At 38.8% G+C, this 17,977-nt stretch overlaps 1 protein-coding gene across 7 annotated transcripts in view; it reads left to right on the top strand.

Moving 5' to 3' along the window:
• SATB1 (SATB homeobox 1) overlaps nucleotides 1-17,977 on the top strand; it is a 91,721-nt gene that overhangs the window by 63,997 nt on the left and 9,747 nt on the right. For all 7 annotated transcript variants that reach the window (XM_038123143.1, XM_038123192.1, XM_038123167.1 and 4 more), the window contains one exon: nucleotides 1,165-1,320. In XM_038123143.1, the coding sequence (XP_037979071.1) occupies nucleotides 1,165-1,320 (156 nt within the window). The remainder of the gene's footprint in view (nucleotides 1-1,164; nucleotides 1,321-17,977) is intronic.

Below are 17,977 nucleotides of genomic sequence, written 5' to 3'. Positions count from 1 at the left end.
ATGAGTGTCTTAAACTAGCTGTGTAACTTCAGAATAACCAAATTAATTCAGCTCTCAATAACCTCTGTATGAATCAGTATGTTTGAATTGAAATCTTAAGGTTTGATTTTGTTTGCATCATCACCTTGTGGGTTCTTGGCAGAAATCCAGTTTTCCTTTCCTCTGATCCACTTTAGGATTTGTGGCACATTAGGTCCACTAATCTTGAGCAAGCCTTGCAAGAGTAACTGCTAAAGACAGATGTTATCCTTAACTACTGAGAATATTGTAGGATAAGCTGAGTACCTGCTGATTTTTTGTACCTCTCAACTGATATTGCAGAAACTGCAGTCTAACCTTGGTGGGATGATGCTTGGTGTTGAAACATCACTTCCATCATTTCCAGAGGATGAAGGAAAGGATAGTCTCCTGCACATCATGTCACTACTGATGTATTTTTTTGTTGTTTTCCTTAATGCTGCAGATGCAGCATAAAGGTGGTACTGTAATCATTCTGTCTTGTTTACATGTTTGGTGTTTATTTAATCTGGATTGCAAGAAGAATAAATATTTGGTGTATGTAAGTGAAATACAGCTAGAATCAGTAGCTTTGAGAAAGTCTTATCTTGGTTTCACGCAGGAGTGGTTTAAGTATGCATTATTCTAAACTGTCTCTTAAAAACAGCTTAAGAACCAAACTGATAAGATAAATTTTAAAAAATTCAATCTAAAGCCACAACTTTTCAACATTATCATGCATTTGAGTGTACTGGGCATAAGACATGAATCAAAATATATCTGTCAAATTTCTATTTCATTAGAGATTCTTTGATGTTGCACTTAAAATTTTTATTTAATTTTGTGGGGCAAAGAAATCATGTAAGGATTCACAAGTCTCTACAAGACTGTTTGACAGGTTTCCACCTAATTTATGGCACTGAAATTTGCTGTGGTCTGTTAATGGTAACTCATATTTCAGATGCACTCACCTGTTACAATGCACTGAATTTTCCTGTTTCCCAGTTGCTGGAACCATAGATAACTTATAATGTTTATCCTGCAAAATGCTGAAAGAATATCTGAGAAAGATTGGATAAAATGAATAAAATGCAAAGGGGAACTACTTAGGGAGGGAAAGAGAGGAAAATAACTTTTTCATAATGAAAAATGTCTCATATTTTCTAGGTCAAAACTGCTACTATTGCTACAGAGAGGAATGGAAAACCAGAAAACAATTCCATGAACATTAATGCTTCCATTTATGATGAGATTCAGCAGGAAATGAAGAGAGCTAAGGTGTCCCAAGCACTGTTTGCGAAGGTTGCAGCAACCAAAAGCCAGGTAAAATTCCCAGGGCTCAAAGAGCTCCATGTCCTGTGCAATTATTCCCCCAGATCAGTTTCTTTGTGAATTAAAATGAGTAGCTGGGTCAGTGTGTCAGCCTAGTACAACAACTCAGAGCTCCTTGCTAAGTCTGGAGGTAACCTCTCGTTCCTCAGACAGGGTAGAGAAACAGCTTCCTGAGATGTCTCACTCCCTTTTCCCCACCATCCAGACACCTTCCCTGTGTGCCCATGGATCTTGGTGTGGCTCAGAAGGGATCAGGTTCATCAGTTCTTAGCTGGTGTGGATGTGGCAAAAGCTGTGGTCAAGATCTGGGTATTGCTGCCAAATTCATCTTGAGACTTTGGTGTTTTGCAATTACATGTGCTGCAATGAGGAACACTGGGGTGCTGTTTTTTTGCAAAAAAAAATAAATTGTGGAACACAATGTCTTCTTGGTTACCTGCTTGTTGCATGCATACATATATGATGCATATTCAGTTTTAAGCCTTTGTTTTGTGGTTTCTTATTCTGTTTTCTTTAACTGAAGATTTTCTGTCAAGTTTAGTGGCAAGAGGGAAATCAGCAGGCACTTGTTGGGTGTGATTATCATAAATGACATGTCTTCTGAGAAAGATCACTGGAGTATGCGAATACATTGATTTAAGTGAGAATGTACTCAAGAAGTAAAGGAAAAACATATAGAAAAATGAAAAAGCCTGTAGTTATACAAGTGCTTGAAAGAAATCAAATGTTGAATTTTCATATTAGATTAAGTGTTAAATCCACTTCATCACTACTTCTTTGTTTTTCTAAAATTACTTCATAGAAAAATTCAGCATCTTCCAGGGAAAGCTAGTGAAGCTCAGTTAGACTGATGTTTCTTGGGCCATCAGCATTTTAGTGCTGGTTTTCTTTTTAACAAGGCTTTAACTTTTGACTTCTGTGCAGTTCACATTTTGGAGTTCACTTCATTGTACAGAAAGGATGTTGTCTCTTAAGTTATATGGTGTAAGGAGCATTTAAAGGGATATTTTGGAAATGTTGTATCAAAATGATTAAACTCAAGCTGTGGACTGTAAAAATTATAGCTTTATAGGCCACATGCCTGCCTACCCTTCAATCACTGTCAAAGTGATAATTTCAACAATAATATGTTTCTTTTATTGTGGGATTCTAAACACCAAGTGCTGTTTAAACATTAAACTGAATTGTTTATGTTAGTGCTGTACTCAGTGTGTCATACATCAGGCCACTATAATCTCTCATGGAATGTAAAAATTCTGTCATGAATCATGGCTTGTATATCGGAAATTACTGTAATTTTGATTGGAAATTACAGAGCTCTTGAAATGTTTCTAATTATGATAGAATGTTACAGCAGCTTCCAACCTGTGTGCTCCTCAGATGTCTTTATTTACATGTCAAAACTTGGGGTTAGAGAACTGTCCGTTTTCTGCACCTTCCCCTTTCCACTGCAGTCTTCTGTAAAGCTAAGGTATGAAGCCAGGCTATCAGCCCACATCATTTTTTTCAAATCTGATTTGTGCAATAGTGTATTTTTTTAAGTGCAAAGCCTTAAAATTTCTAGGTGGGTCAGCTCTTTCAGTGCTGACTTTCAAAGGGACAAGCAATCAAAATGAAGCCTGAAAGCTTCCAGAGGACGCAGTGCAGGTTTATTTGAGCATTGGTATGAAATTTATATTCTTTTACAAACTTTGCTACTAAGTACAGAAAACAACACCAAACACATAGTTCTTTTCCATTTTACTCTGGTGATTATACCTGTGTTCTCAGAGGTTATTTTTCTCACCAGTGTGTCTAGGAAGCTTTCAGGTCTGTAGTTAAATAAATTATCATTTGTACTAGAAAGCTGCTTTGCAGAAGTAACCTCCTAGGTAGACTAGGATGTGCTGGGTCTTCTTGAACTAGCTGACTGCTAGTAACCCAATTAATGATCCTTGAATCTGTAGCACTGCCACCTATACTAAAGGAGGTGCATGTATTGTAAAAGATTCTTCATTGGGGCTCTTCAGTGGTACAAGTAAACATTCCTTGGGGCAAAAAAGTCTCCTTTGCGCATAAAAGAGGCTTGTTAAAACATATTCTCTAAGAAAACCTCTGTTGAGAGAGATCTCTTTCTGATATTTTTTCAGTTTGGAGATATTGATTCCATACTCAGAACTGGAAATCCTTAGATAACCCAAGTTATAGGGAAAAGTCTTAAGGACACATATTAGAAAATTATGTGTTGATTAACATTTTTGTTTTTAAAAATTGCAAAATTGAACGTTGCTGATTTTATCTCATTTTGGATATAAAAACTTAATTAATTTCTGAGTGCAGTCTGGAGTTGTGGTGTAAAACCATATGTGACCTAAACCAGCTCTGTGAGGGGACAAAGGCCTGCAAGGCCTTGCCTATTTTTTTTTTTTTCTTAATAAACTGATTTGGGACAACATTAGATTGGATGTCTAAGCAGCCAGCATCTGCAGGATGGCTGGACTTGCCTGAGCCAGGAGACTGCAGATAATGCTCTGCTGACTTGAGCACTTTGTACAGAATTGCTACTAAATGATGCACTACAGGAGTTTCTATTTGGGTAGCGCCAAGGTAAAAAACTAGCATCTTCCCTTGAGTTATGTTAGTGCCTTTGGCAAGAGTGGAACTGGAAATCCTGGGATAATCACTTCATTACAGTGAAAAGTCTGGAGGAAACATATTAGAAAATAATATGTTGATTAACAGTTTTATTTTTAAATCCTCCTGAGTTGTGGAGGACCAACTGCATGTGGACCTGATGCTCAACAAAGCAGCTGGGTGCTGGGGCCTGCTGTGGCAGAGCTGGTGAGATCAGGCAGAGGTTGCTGCGCTGTTGAGAGGGTTCATTTGCTGACTCAGGTGGGGGATGATTTGCCTGCTTGAAGTTTCACAGTGCACTTTGCTGGCAGCTTGTTGGTGTTCCCAAAGGAAAGGGCCTATCTGGTACATGGGTTTGAATGGGTTTGGGGACACAGCTAGACATTCATTCAATTGTTGAATTCTTTCCCCATACAGGAATGCATGCATTCTGTATATTTTAAAAGTTTCTATGTTTTTAAGGATCAATATATTATCTACAGAATAATTTAAAAATCTGGTAAATTCAAAATATATACTTCTAAAGTTAATATGATTATATTGAGGAGCTAAGGAAGATATTACAATTCAAATTCCTAGAATACATCATATCTTTTTGAAGTTTTAGAACTTTAATTGGAAAAGCACCTAATGCCCGTGTTTAAAATCTTCTGTTTTTATTGTAGGTTGTCTTTCTAATGGGCCTGCATGGGTTTTTTGTTAGATTATGTTGAAAAGAAAGCTTTGCAAAAATACACACAAAAGGAAGACAGAAAGGTTTACCAAGTGTTTTAAGATCAACAGCCTTCTCACAGGTTGTTGATCTTAATGGCAGAGTGGCAATTCGAACAGTATTATTTGCTAAAATTTAATCAGCACATCTGAATAAATTATAAGAATCCACACATAATATTTTGTGGCATACGTTACTTTTACAGTTTCATCATATTGGGTTTTTATTAAATTTGTAACCTGAAAGTCTGATTCGAGTACTTATGGAAGCACATTCTTAATTTTGTTATTAAAAAAAAAGAAAAAAAGTTGATTTGTATAATGATCATTAAGGTATCATGGTTCAGTAACTCTGCAGTGGTTACGATGTTCTCATGTGGGAGCCAGGGATGAGTTTTCCTTGATGGTGACAGATGCTGAAATCTAATTTTATTCCATAAAAATGGATAAACAAGCAAACAAAACCCCCATACCTAAGAGCCCTGAGAGATAAGGCAGGTAGAGACTTGTAGCATTTCTGTATGTTTGCTATATTTTGAGAAGTTATATGTATGTTACGGCTTATCCTGAAAAGCTGTGGCTCACATGTGCTAGCATGAAGCAGGGAAGAAAGCAATACTTTGCTGAAAATCAGGTTAAATTGCTAAAGCTTTCTTAAATTTAGGAAATTACAGTTTGCAAAAACTGCAGTGATATCAAGCTCCGTACCTCTGAGAGTCCCATGCACTACAGTTTAAGGCTGCTAGCCTGCATTATTTACCTAAAGAAGTTTAATTTTTAGTGAAATAAACGGGGGAAATCAATACTCTTCTGCAGTCAATCCTGCCGATGGCACTTTATGGCCCCATAGGTGCCAAATGCCGTCCCTTCTCACCGAATGAAAATGCCTGCATCTGGAGGGTGAGACACTTGGTTCTCAGAGGATCATGCTTTGATTTTAAAATAAATCTAATGGAGTACCACCCATACCTCAGGAAACCTCATCTAATGATGTAGACTTCTGACCTGTTACTTCTGAGCTGTTGTGTTGTGTTGCCCAGTTTCCTGTTCTCCATCCCTGTCTTTCACTTTGGTTAGTAGTAGTTTCACGTACAAAGTGTGGAGGTAAAATCATGGTTTTCAGACTATGCTAGAGACTGCATCCTGAGCCATCAGGCAAATATTTTATACAGTGGCTATTTAATTATTGACTTTTTTGCCTTTGTACACACCCAGAGTGTTCTCTTCCAGAAAGCTGAGAGGAGATCTGATGGGTAGGCACTAGGCACAGCATCTAGCACTCATGAGTAGATGGGAAGGAGTTAAATGGGAAGGGAATGCTAAACATTGGCACTAAAAATGCTTTTGGCATGCAAATACCATGCTTTTCCTGACATAAATATTTTCAGAATAGGCCATTAGAGTTCAGGTATATAAAACCCTGCTTTTACTGGAAATTTTAATGTTGTAGTAAACCTAGAGATTTATAGTGAAAAATTGATGTCTGTTATCTCACTTTTATCTTTTTAACCAGCAGTTTTATAAATGCTATATCTTTGATCTGGCTTTTTCCATCTAGAAACTAAGCTATATACTCTAATAGGAAAGTCATTTTTAAACAGCTTCCCACACTGAACAAGCACGGTATTGTGGATCTGGCACAGAGATGTAACATGCCATTACCGCAGATATAGAACAATCTATTCAACTATTTTCCAGCTGGAGGAAAAGAAACCTTTTTATCACCAAGAGTAACCCTCTGGTAACAATGTGGCTTTAGGAGGGGATCTTGAGATTTATTTCCAAAGCTGTTTCCTCAGGGAACTGCACCTCAGGCTTCCCAGAGGGGTGCAACCTGCAGGGCAGGAGGGGGTTCAGTCCTTCCCCCATCACCCTGCTCTCAGTCAAGTTCTCTCCTGCCTTTGTCTCCCTCAGAGCAGCTGAGTCACTTCCTGGGTTTAAATCTTGGCTTAAAAACCTCCTTCCCCCCCCACCCCCCCTCCCCCCCAACCTCAGTGTACAATGGATTCTCTGTGGAGCAGGGGGGGATGCTGCACAGGGAGACGCGAGGTGGAAACACAATGTACTCTGCGGTCTGCTGTTTCACAGGTCCACCTGGAAATAAACCCCACGCCCCGGTGCAAAGGCGAGATACAGTAGTTAGAAAACTTTAGCTGCAAAAACACACAACAACATCCATTTTTATTATTTTTTAATGTTGTTTTCCTCCCCCCTCATTGCCTGGGGGTGATTGCGCTGGCAGTTGAAGAGGTGCCATGAGCAGCAGGAGTCGGGGTGGGATCGGGTGTCAGCAGGGATGCAAGAGGAAGAGTGTGAACTGAGAAAGCAAGATGGGCTTTTGCATTCGATCAAGAATTGCCCCATAAAGCGGCATGTCATTCAGTGAAACTGTGAAACTTGGCAGATAGAGCTGATTTGTTTCTTTCACAAAATATCGAGTTACAGAGTTAGTGTGTTCTGTCTTGCCCAGGTCAGAGGAAATAAGATTTTCAGGTTTCTGGTAGGAGAAAAAAATGAATGTTCCATGTCCTTCCTCTGCCCTATGTCCTAGTCCCTCTTACAACATTGCCTCTCACAAATAAAGGTTAAAATCTCAGGAAATTTCTGTAGCTTTTTTAAAAAAATGCTTCTCAGAAAGGGAGTAGAAAAATTGAGTTTAGTTGACTCTCTTATCTCTTGATCATGGTAGACCCAAGAAAGGGCTGGCATTGATCCTGACTATATCCCACTTTATTGGTATGGCTTTGGTGGAGTGGCTTGACTTTAGTGAGCCTTGGGTTCCCCCTAATAAAGAATAGACGGCAGCTTCATGAGTCACCAAAATGCACTGAAGAGAAATCACCTTAAAATCTTCAAGGTGGTTCACATCAGCATGTAATTGCCCATGTAACCTTGGAGCCAGGTAGCCCTTTCAACGCGTTAGGCAGAGGCTAGATTTGTTGACACACTGATGAAAAAAAGTGCTTCCTGAGCATGCTTTACACGTGGGGTCAAATCAGCTGAGGCTGGAGGTTCCCAGCCAGACGGGTGGCAGCAGGAACTGTTCAAATGCTGCCATTTAAAGGACTGGTAGCAGCTTCAGGAGATGGAGTGTATTTGAGCCCTGAGGAGAGCTTCCCTGGAGGGATACGGTGCACACCTGCCCTGCTCTGGCTGGGAGTTAATGCTTAACGCTCTCACGGCCACAGCCTGTGGCGCATCCCTGGGAGGCGCTGGGACCGCTGAGTGCCTGGCAGGATGCGGCCCGCAGGTGTCCAGAAACAGCAGAGTGGGGGGTTCTGGTTGGATGGTTTTTGTCTGGTGGAAAGATCATAAATGAGTGAGAGAAGCTAGGAGAAGTACAAGTTTCAGTCATTAAATGTATAAATGAAAAAAGAGAGCCAAGGAGAGAAAGCTCTTTACAAAATATAAAGCTATGTTAAAGCATCAAGACGGCACAACATAAGGAATGTTTGGTACATGTTATTGAAACTGAAAAATCAGAGTATGGAATGAATTATAATTTAGCATAATCCATAATTTTACAGTTTTCATTTTGAATTATTTATCTTATATGATTTGATTAAAGATAAAACTGGCTGACAAGATCTCTAACATCTCTGCATGTCTTAATGTCAAATGAAAAAACTCCGTATTATAACTTCACCATTTTAAATTTTTTATTTGAATTGTTTCTATATAGCTCCCTTTTATTTTTAAAGCATATTTCAGCTACTCGTTGTGTACACGCGATTCCATAACCCATCAGGCTTCAGTGTTGCCTCAGTACCTCTGATTCAGTAAATCAGATCATAGGCAGCATGCTGTCATATAATAAGGTGTCTGATCCTTATTACCAGTTTGTTGATGCACAGACTCCTTCAAATTGACCATTGCAACACATGGTTTCCCCTGAAACTAGCTGTGATAATTAGCGTGGCTCTAATGAGACAGAATGTCACTGATCTTGTGCTGAACTGTCGAGTATCGACGCTACGGATGGGAACTGTCAAAGCTTGCCATCTGTGACAGAGCTTGGCATATTCCATTTGCAAGGTAGAGCATGCTCAATAGACTGTTTTTAAACAAATGGTCCATTTCTTGATTAGGGCTCTGTGTTCTGTTACTGTGGAAGACTTTATATCATAGTTAAACTTCTTGCTTTTTTTTCCCCCTTTTTCTTCTGCTGGGGTAAGCTCGTTAAGAAATGAAAACATTAATGATTCTCAAACCAGTCCTTCAGTCTTCTGTTAGACTTTTGGGGAGAGGTGGGGAGGATATGATCACGTATTTATTCTTCTTCATCCCCCAGTTATCTTCATGTATTTCTTCTAGGGCTTGCTATCCCACAAGCCTTTTATCTGATTTTTTAAAGCATTGAGGGGTAGGGATGGCATAGTTTTGAAGTATAGAAGAACAAAAATTTAAAAGTCTCAGGTGATGTGCAGCAGGAGCATGTGCACCTGGGATGAAAGATTGAACTGGTCAGGAAAGTCAGGCACCCAGGCTCCCTGGATTGGCCCTGCAAAACGCCGTGAAAAAAGTCCAGCGCTGCTTATCATTCCAAAATATGCTTTGTTGCTTTTTATTTCCTCCTTCTCTGGCAGACCACACAGGGCTTGTTCTGAAGAACATTTTCACTAATCTGATCAGGCAGCCAAATACGCCGGGAAAACTGCTTTAATGATCCCACTAATTACCTCAAGTCAATATGAACTGTATTATTAGACTGAGGGAAAATATTCCATTAGGTCTCCCCCTTGGGAGTTTCTCCGCTTTGTGATGTCACCGAAGCCTTCGCCCTCTCGCTTGTAATTAATTTTATTTACACACGCAGGCACGCACAAGGTCACACCTGCACAACCGGAGCTGGCCAGGGAGCTAGTGGCACTCAGGCTTAATCAGATCTGTCATAATTACCATTCTGCATGTTTCTGACACACGCTGTGAAATATTTCAATTTAACTGCCGCTACCAGCACAACCAGATGTAGTGTGAGTGTGGCTGCATTGGAAATATTATTCCTCAGGATAAACTCTCTCCTCCTCCTTTTTCCTCCCACCCCCTCTCCCTTTTACAGCTAATGTGGCACAGAAGCTGATGTATCCTGTAAATCTTGAATGCAGTGCTAGATTGATAACAGCAGATTAGACAGTTTAACCACAAACAGCTTGTTCATTTTTCACAAATGAAAACCACATGTGGTGTAACTAAAATTTCAGGCTTTTTTTTTTTTTCTTTCCCCTCCTCTTTGGTTGTTGTTTTCTTTTGTGTGTGTGTGTGTGTTAAGGTCTGCCTTTAGCTGTAAAGGGGTGAAATAAAAGAGTAAACATACAGGGGGAAAAAACACTGCTGTCTCTGGAGATGATTTCTCTTTGACCTTTATTAAAAACCTTCCCAGTTTTGGCAAAGAAATTAGATACCGCACAGGGGTTGTCACTCACTCTGAGACTTTCTAATCTCTGGGGTTTATGCCCACTTATTAAAGAAGTCATCCTACTGTGCTGGTTTTCAAAATAACATGCCAGCAAACACCTCACTTTAAGAAGAGCTTCTAACCAAAAAATGTAGTCTTCACTGCCACCTAAATTTAGCAGAAATAAAATTTTCTGCCCAAGTTTTTCACCATGGATTTTGTCTTCTTGCTTCAACCGTTCCCTGTACCCTTTCCTTTAGGGAAAAGATTCTTTTTAAAAAAAGAATCCTCAAAGTCTTTAGAAATTTTTGGAAATGGAAAATTAATCAGTATTTTTATTAAAATATTCCCATATGTATTTTGAAAACAGATAATGACAAATTAAATATTTTCTTATGAAAACATTTTTTACGAGACTAGAAATTCCTGTAAATTGTTTTGCTTTTTTTCATAAATTCATTTTTTTCAGGTAAATTGTTCAGCTTTCCCTAATTAAACAGCCATCAGTACTTGGTAAAGTGTTTTTTTTTTAAACCATCTACTCTTTAGTAGATCACAGTTGGCTAGTTTTCCTACACAGAGAAAAAAAAATCTATGCTATTTTGATAGAAAGTTTTAATTATAAGACTCTAAAACAATTTTTGGAGCAAGGAAAAAAATGTAAGTGTGCAGAATGGAACTGAGCAGATTCTCCGAAAGCTGTTCCAGGTATTGTCAGGCGGGAGGAGTGGAGCAGTACATGGGATAGGAATTCATCAAATCCAATCTGTAATAAGGCTTCCAGGGGAGGTTTAAAAAAAAGTAGCATTAGTAAGAGGTTGTTTTATCCATTGGCAGTGATTTGTGATGCAGTGGCAATATTGAAAGTGCAAGAGTCAGGGAGCTAAGGCTCAGTGTTTGAAGTCAGTCACAAGATGGTGACCAGGACAGGTTTTGAAAGCCACTGGAGGTGCAGTTTGTAGCAGGAAATTTGGCTATGTAGATGGCCCCCTAGGCTGCTGCAGGCAAGGTTAAAGACCCATGCTCATACCAGTTACTGACTGCATTTCTGGCTGCATTACTAGTTTCCAGGAGCTGAGTTGTTCAGTGCAGGTGTGCCATCAGTGTCCCTCACTGCATGGCAGTGCCATCTCCATTAGTGACTCCTCCAGGATCCGTGCAGGCCCCAAAAAAAGTGAAAATCTTATTCTGGAGGAGCAGCCAAAGCCCTGGAAGTGCTGTGGCTGCAAATATCAGAAAAAAATAGGTCTGAAGTAAGATGAAGAGGAGAACAGGAAGGGTTCATATTGGACGAGGCAATGCTGAAATGAACTGTCAAGATTCTTGCAGAGGTCTGGAAATACAGCACTCATTTCTCCAGAAAGCTATTAAAAAAATGTCATGCAGTTGGGAAGCACTGGATTGCCAAAAAAAAAAGAAAGTATGGCACCCTCTGCCACCTCCTCTGAGTCTTTTATTTTTAGTTTTTCTCTCTTAGGTAGAGGTGTTCTGATTCCTACACTCCAGATGTGTGAATCAGCTCTTCCCCAGGCAGCACCTGCTGTCTGCCTGACAAGAGGTGCTGTTTCTGGCAGGATGGATTTTCTTAATCTCTCTTCCTGCTTTCTATACCCTCACCTTCTGTTTTGTTTTTATCTCACCACCTTCTCTTACTCCTCTCAGTATGGCTCTTCTCTTAGTTCTCCTAGGACTTTTCCCACCGCTTCCTGTCCCTTAAACACCCACACCACCCTCTCTTGCTCCATCTGCCTCTTTATCCCGTCCTACTTCTGTCCCCTGCCTGCTGGAATCCCACCCTAGACACATCCCCACACACACCATGATTTTGTACACATATTCCTTGTGTGTGGGGCACAGTGTGGGCACTCCATGCCCTTGGCCTTTGCTGGACTGGTCACCAGCACTGCTGGCTTTTAGGGTGAAGCATTGTTCCTTTCTCTGTGTGGTGACACAGATTTAGCCAGGAAAAGAGCCATACTCTTGATTTCTAAGGCTGCTTGTGCCTTCTGTGAGCAGATCACTGATTCAGGAGGTTTTTGAAGATTTGAGTATATCAGTGTTTTAACTATCAATAGAAAAGGGGAAAGTTTGAGTGAGCTGTATGGGAATTAACTAGGGGCATAAAAGAAAACAAAGCTGTGGTGGCAGAGGCGAGGAGGAGGCTGAGCAGTTAGCGAGCAGCCTGTGGTTCCCGGCTGTGGGGGAAGCAGGGTACCAAGTAAACAGCACAGAAAACAAAAGCGAGCTCAACCCGCAACTAAACAGGAAATGACAGGGTAGAATTCCTGCTGAAAAACTGAGAGCTGCTAAATATGTAACTGCAAAGAAGAAAGGCATCTTTTGCAAGCACAAACATACAGTAACAGTCCGAGAAGTAATTTGTTAAAGAAGTGACAAATTACAAATCAGGTGAAGGGCTGCTGGGCAAAGGCTGGAGTAAGAAATAACAGATGTGTGTTTTCTCCCCTAAACTGTGTAATTCAAAACACATTACACCTGAAAGAGTGTTGCAGGATTTCTAGGTGCAAGGTGAGAAAGGAGATGATATTTTGTTCCAGATAAATTTTTATTTTGCTGTTCCTAATAATTTCTCATTGCATCAATTTTTTTTTTATTTTCTTCAAATTTAACCTGTAAGTCAAACTTCAGATTTTTGGTTATTTGTTAGCCTGAACTGTTGGCATCTATTGAATAGGCTAGAGCAGGCATACAGCTAGCTAAGTGGGGAAATTTCCAATTTGCAAATATTTATCTAATTTCAAATCTGCCAGATTCTCTCTGAAAGCACATTGTTATTCGGGGAGCATCTCATTTTTGTTCCTGTGCAGTGTTATTTTCTCTTACTTCAGGACAGAATTTTAGAAGCATATAAATATAGTTTTTAGAATATTTGTAAAGCAGAGATGTTTGGACTGAGAAGTCCTTTGCAGAATTCCCTGAAGTTTTGGACCCCAACTTAGCAAGAATGGCACACATATCAGTTAACATCTGTGGGTTTACTCAGGTGACTGGTTGTTTTGCTGAGCCTGGTGCTTAGCATCTTTAGTACCTATAGCATGCAAGAGAAAGCTCTACTGATACAGGAAGTTTCCACTCTTTATGTAAGACCAGTTATTAAAAAACAAAAACAAACTATGAAAGGCTTGAATTATCTTTCTATTTTTTTGCTTTAAGGGAGCCAATTTGCTTCACCTCCAAGTAATCATTTGCTACTCCTATTTTATATAAAGAGAGAGTCTAAAAGGATTGATCTTTTTCATCTGAGGAGCAGAATGGCAGGGATCAGGGTAGGACGACACATGCTGCTCCCTGCAGTCTCTGACTCAAGGGCAGAAGGTACTGCCGAAACTGCTGTCTGGAAATACAGCTGGGACTGGGACTCAGCTGGGCTGGCACTCTTCTTGGCCAGTGAGGAAAACTGTAACACTAAGAGCTGCTCTCTCTAGGAACTTTTCCCTTGTGGCTGTTCTTGACCTTATTCTGACGGCAAACTACCTGGAAGCTCTCTTGTGTTGGTTCCCACCCAGGAGAGAGAAACTTGATCTCTCCAGCTTCCCTTTTGATCCAGCTTTCCTATTATTTTAAGTTTCTGCCGCAAGCAATTGTTCTCCAAGTAAGGGTATTTTAGCTTTCTGAGGATTTCACTGCCTTTCTTTTTCCATGGGCGAGATACGTGCTTCTGGCTGCTCCCTTCTCATTTGCTGGGAGGCATCGAACTCTCACAGGTGTGGATTTTAAAGATTTTTTTTTTTTTAACTGCTTTGAGATAATGAACATTATTAATTTTCTGACTGTTGCTGTGGTTAACAAAATCTAATCTGGAGAAAAGTCAGAGAAAAGTTTCTTTTCAATTTTCTTAAGACTCCCCTCACCCTTGGCTTTATCAGGGCATTAAGTGTTCTTCACTGTGAAACTGCGAGCCACAGAATCCACCTTAACTGCAAGAGATGAGACATTTTCTCAGAATATTTAAATGTCTAATTCAAGTCTATATGAAAGCTTGTAGTTAGGCTGTGAAAATTTGAAGGGATGTCTGAGAATGGATTTGAGCTGTATATGTTTTGGAATGATGTCACTTGTTGGAATATCTTGTCAGCTGAACTGCATTTACAATGAAGTCCAAATATCTGTGAGCCTGTGATTCCTCAATGTGTGGTAGATCTTCCCCTGATCCAAAATGAATTCTGGAAAGAAAAAAACATGTGACAAGAAGCCATGAAATTAAATTGCTCCATCTGGGAAATTATAATATTTTAAAAAAATATATACATATAACAACATGATTGGTTAACGATATAAGTAATTACAAAAGTGACACTTTGGCCCAATGGCTCTTTTACTGGAGGTCTTTTCCCCCAAAGCAAATGTTAAATCTCTTTAAGCAATGTAATAATAAACATTTGCTGTTCACTGTAAATTCATAGTAGTAAAAAAGATTTTTAAAATTGACAGGCTCTTTCTATTAAAGACTCTTCTCTAACTAAACTGCAGATATAGCTGCCATACAAAATTGATTGCATGTTTAAGAAAAAATAAATGTGGGCTGTGAAGGGTCATGGTTGAATTTAGGGTTGTATTTACTTTCAAGGGACACATTGATATTGCAGAGAAATCAGTACTTCTTTCTGCTTAAATAAAAGATAAAGGGCTGATATATATTATCAGTCACCCTCTGTGAAACCTATTGACCCATTTTATATGTCTGTACTATAAAAAGCAATGTACCAGACTAAGACTGGCTTATTTAATAATTAGCAGGTGATTTTTCTTTTTATTATTTTTTTTTTATTATTGTTAAGTCCATTTTTGTCAGATGTTCTCTCACGGTTACGATGCCAGTTGAATCAGGTGTGTGTGAAAGAGGAAGGATCTGGAGTACAGGAAGGCAGAGTAAAGCTGCACCCATTATTTTTTGCATCTATTACTTTTTTCTCTTTTTGCATATGAATGTAGTTGCATTTTATATAGGATTTTCAAAGGTATATACATTGTGGTTTTGATGAGGGCTTATGCCTATCTATCATTGCCAGGTAATTGAAGGCAATGCTGTAAAAAAGATACATTTGAACAGGGGAAAGAAAAGGTGAAGGAAGCTGAGAGCAAAGAAACCAAGCTTGGGAGAAGCCCTTCATTTAGATTATTGAATTTCCTCTGTACTCAACTAAAAAGTAATGATACTTATGTTTTCAGTCAGGTTTAGAGTTACAGGTTAGGCGTTTTCTGTCCATGAGCTGGTGTTGTCTGCAGTGCTCATACACAGGGGACACATGGAACCAGTTTTGATAAAGCCTCAGACCTTAATCTAGGTAGTTTTTTTGCAAGCACTGGCTTTTGGCCACTGACCATAGCTCTGTGTAAAAACAGAGGTGTGGTATGACTGACAAGGCTGTGGGAGCAGCACAGCAGTTCTCCACGTCATTTTGCTTTTGTACTTGTTGGATGCTTGTCATTGAATTTTAGAGATTGCTTTAGCAAGTTTCCCTTTCCTATTTATTTGTTTGGATGTTTACAAGTATGGAAATATGTATTTAAATTTGAAATGCTGCAGCTAGGGAGAGGAAAAGGCAGAGGGATGAAGAGACATTAGGAATCGTTTTCTCCTAAAATATCACTGAAAATCTGTGTACTACTGCTAGGTATTCGGTGATTTGTTTTTCACCACACAGACAAAAGGTGGAGGTGCCACACAGATGGTGTAGCTGAATAATAGGTTGGATAAGAAAGTTAAGGAATGGCATAATCTGTCTCAGTATTTTTCAGAGGAAGTTTTTTTCTGCCAGTGAAGTTTACCTTTCTTCTGAAAAGCCATATGAGGTTGCGGGGTTTTCAGTTTCAGATCTCATCTATGATGATGGTAGATACAGATTTACTTAAAATCCACATCTGGCTTCCCTTTTCAACATTCTAGTAATGAAAGCCAGTAAAATAGATGAACCAGGAATATCTGGAGATAAAGGACAGATTCAGGTTTCAAACTTTCTCTGATTTAGGACAATGCTCAAAGACAAAGCCCGAAACTTAAGGCTGATTAGCGTAAATAAAATACTAATGTAATCATTGTTCAGGATACATTTATTATCACTTTAGGCCACATATCAAGAAGAGAATTCATATTCTGATATCTCTACTCATCTTCTGGAACCAACTGAAAATGAGCTTTTGCTTCCTAAGTTCAAGATGCACAATTTTCTTAGAAAAATAGGGAAATCCCAAAGTATTGAATATTCACTGCTGTTTTTAAAATTAGTCAAAACTATATGCCTCACAGAAGGAAATCAGTGCTTAAAATTTCCTGAAAAATAAGCTAAAATGAGCTCTAACAAATGTTTTGGTCAGTATCAAAAATTGCTAAGTCTGGTAGGTTATTAGTTTTCCCAGTTCTTTATAAAAATACCCAGTGGCTTTTCTTTTAATAGACTGTGAAGCACTTAAGTCTAGTCAGCTTTGCATAGGAGCTAGCCAGGACACTTTATGTATTTTAGGAAAGATAAACCTGCAGTCAGAACGAATTTTCCTGTAGCAGGAAATTCCGGAATAACATCTAAGGGTAAAAAGGACTGCTCTTCTCATGTAGGCTTGTTCCCACGTCTGAACCCACAAGTATTTCACACAGAAAGAAGTCAGATTTAAGGGATCTTAGCATGAAAATGAATTTTGAATTAAATGCTCTGTTCTTACCCTGCAGTGGGTGTTCCCTGTTTTCCCTGTTCTGTTTTTTTTCAGATAATGTAAATGTAGCACAAACAACATTTCCCAGAGAAAATAAGCAATGTCTATTGTTACTTATTGGTCATATTTGTTTGTGCTGAAGTGACGTTTGCTTATTTTTGCTCCTCAATGCCATATGCATGAGTTTACTGATTCAGAACTCCCTGAATTTTTGATCCTGTTCAACACTGTGAGAAATCTCAGTTGAAGGGTTTAATGCATTTTCCAATCAATGTGTAGGGGAAATTTGGCCTTATCAATTTAAATGCTGGAGATCCTTTCATTGCATTATGGAAGAATCTTCTCTAAGCAGAGATTATTCTTAAGAACTTCATAACATTTAAAGGTTAATATGTTAGGTAAAGAACAATATCTTAAGACAAACATTTTTATTACAGGACATGAAGGGATAGTTCTGATTAAATTACACGATTATTTGAATGGGAAAGAAGACAAAGTGCATCATTTCTTGCCCTCAACTTTAATGCCTTTAATCAAATAATGACCTTCTGGAAATAGTTAATTTTAAGCATTTGGAAAGATCAATACCACTTTGCCACCAAAAAATGGCCCAGATGATGAAATTTGATGTATTTAAAGTACCATTTCACCCTTTTAACCTAGTAAATAATTTAAAATGCTTTCAGTACTCCTTTGCTACCATTATGTATCTCACTCAAAGTATTATGACTTTTCCAAAAGCAACCTTTCTGTGCAATGTGCAGCTTACTAGTTTAATACTAAAGACTAGTACTATGCATATACAGTAGTGGTTGTGTTGGCCCTTTTTCTTCCCTTGTACATGTGGAATCTGTTGAGTAAAGAAATAGAAGTAGCTATGATGAGTGCAGCCATTTGGAACAATAATGAGATTGTAAAGCAAGTTGGATGGTTTTTGAAAGGGAAAAAGTCAATATTTAAAGTTTAGTCCCTGAGTTCTTTTCCTTTGTTTTGTCTATAAGCTTTCCTGTTAAAGGTGAAGGATTTGGATTGCTCAGACAATTAAGAGCCCATTTTACCAAGTGTAATTTCATATCTGCGTTCTATAAACTGGAGTGCCTTCAGCATTGTAAATAATAAAAATTGCCCTCTATTAGCATGTTTGTGGGCAGATTAAAAACAGTCTTCATTAGCATAAGTAACACTTACAGATTCTTTTAAAAGTAGAAAATTATTTGTTGAATGATAAATTGCTAGCTTTCTAGTTAGTTGCTGAAAATG

This window comes from Motacilla alba, chromosome 2, assembly GCF_015832195.1.
Source record: "Motacilla alba alba isolate MOTALB_02 chromosome 2, Motacilla_alba_V1.0_pri, whole genome shotgun sequence".
Taxonomy (NCBI): Eukaryota; Metazoa; Chordata; class Aves; order Passeriformes; family Motacillidae; genus Motacilla; species Motacilla alba.
The sequence above is the reverse complement of the archived record's forward strand: the minus strand, read 5'-3'. Positions and strand labels throughout refer to the sequence as shown.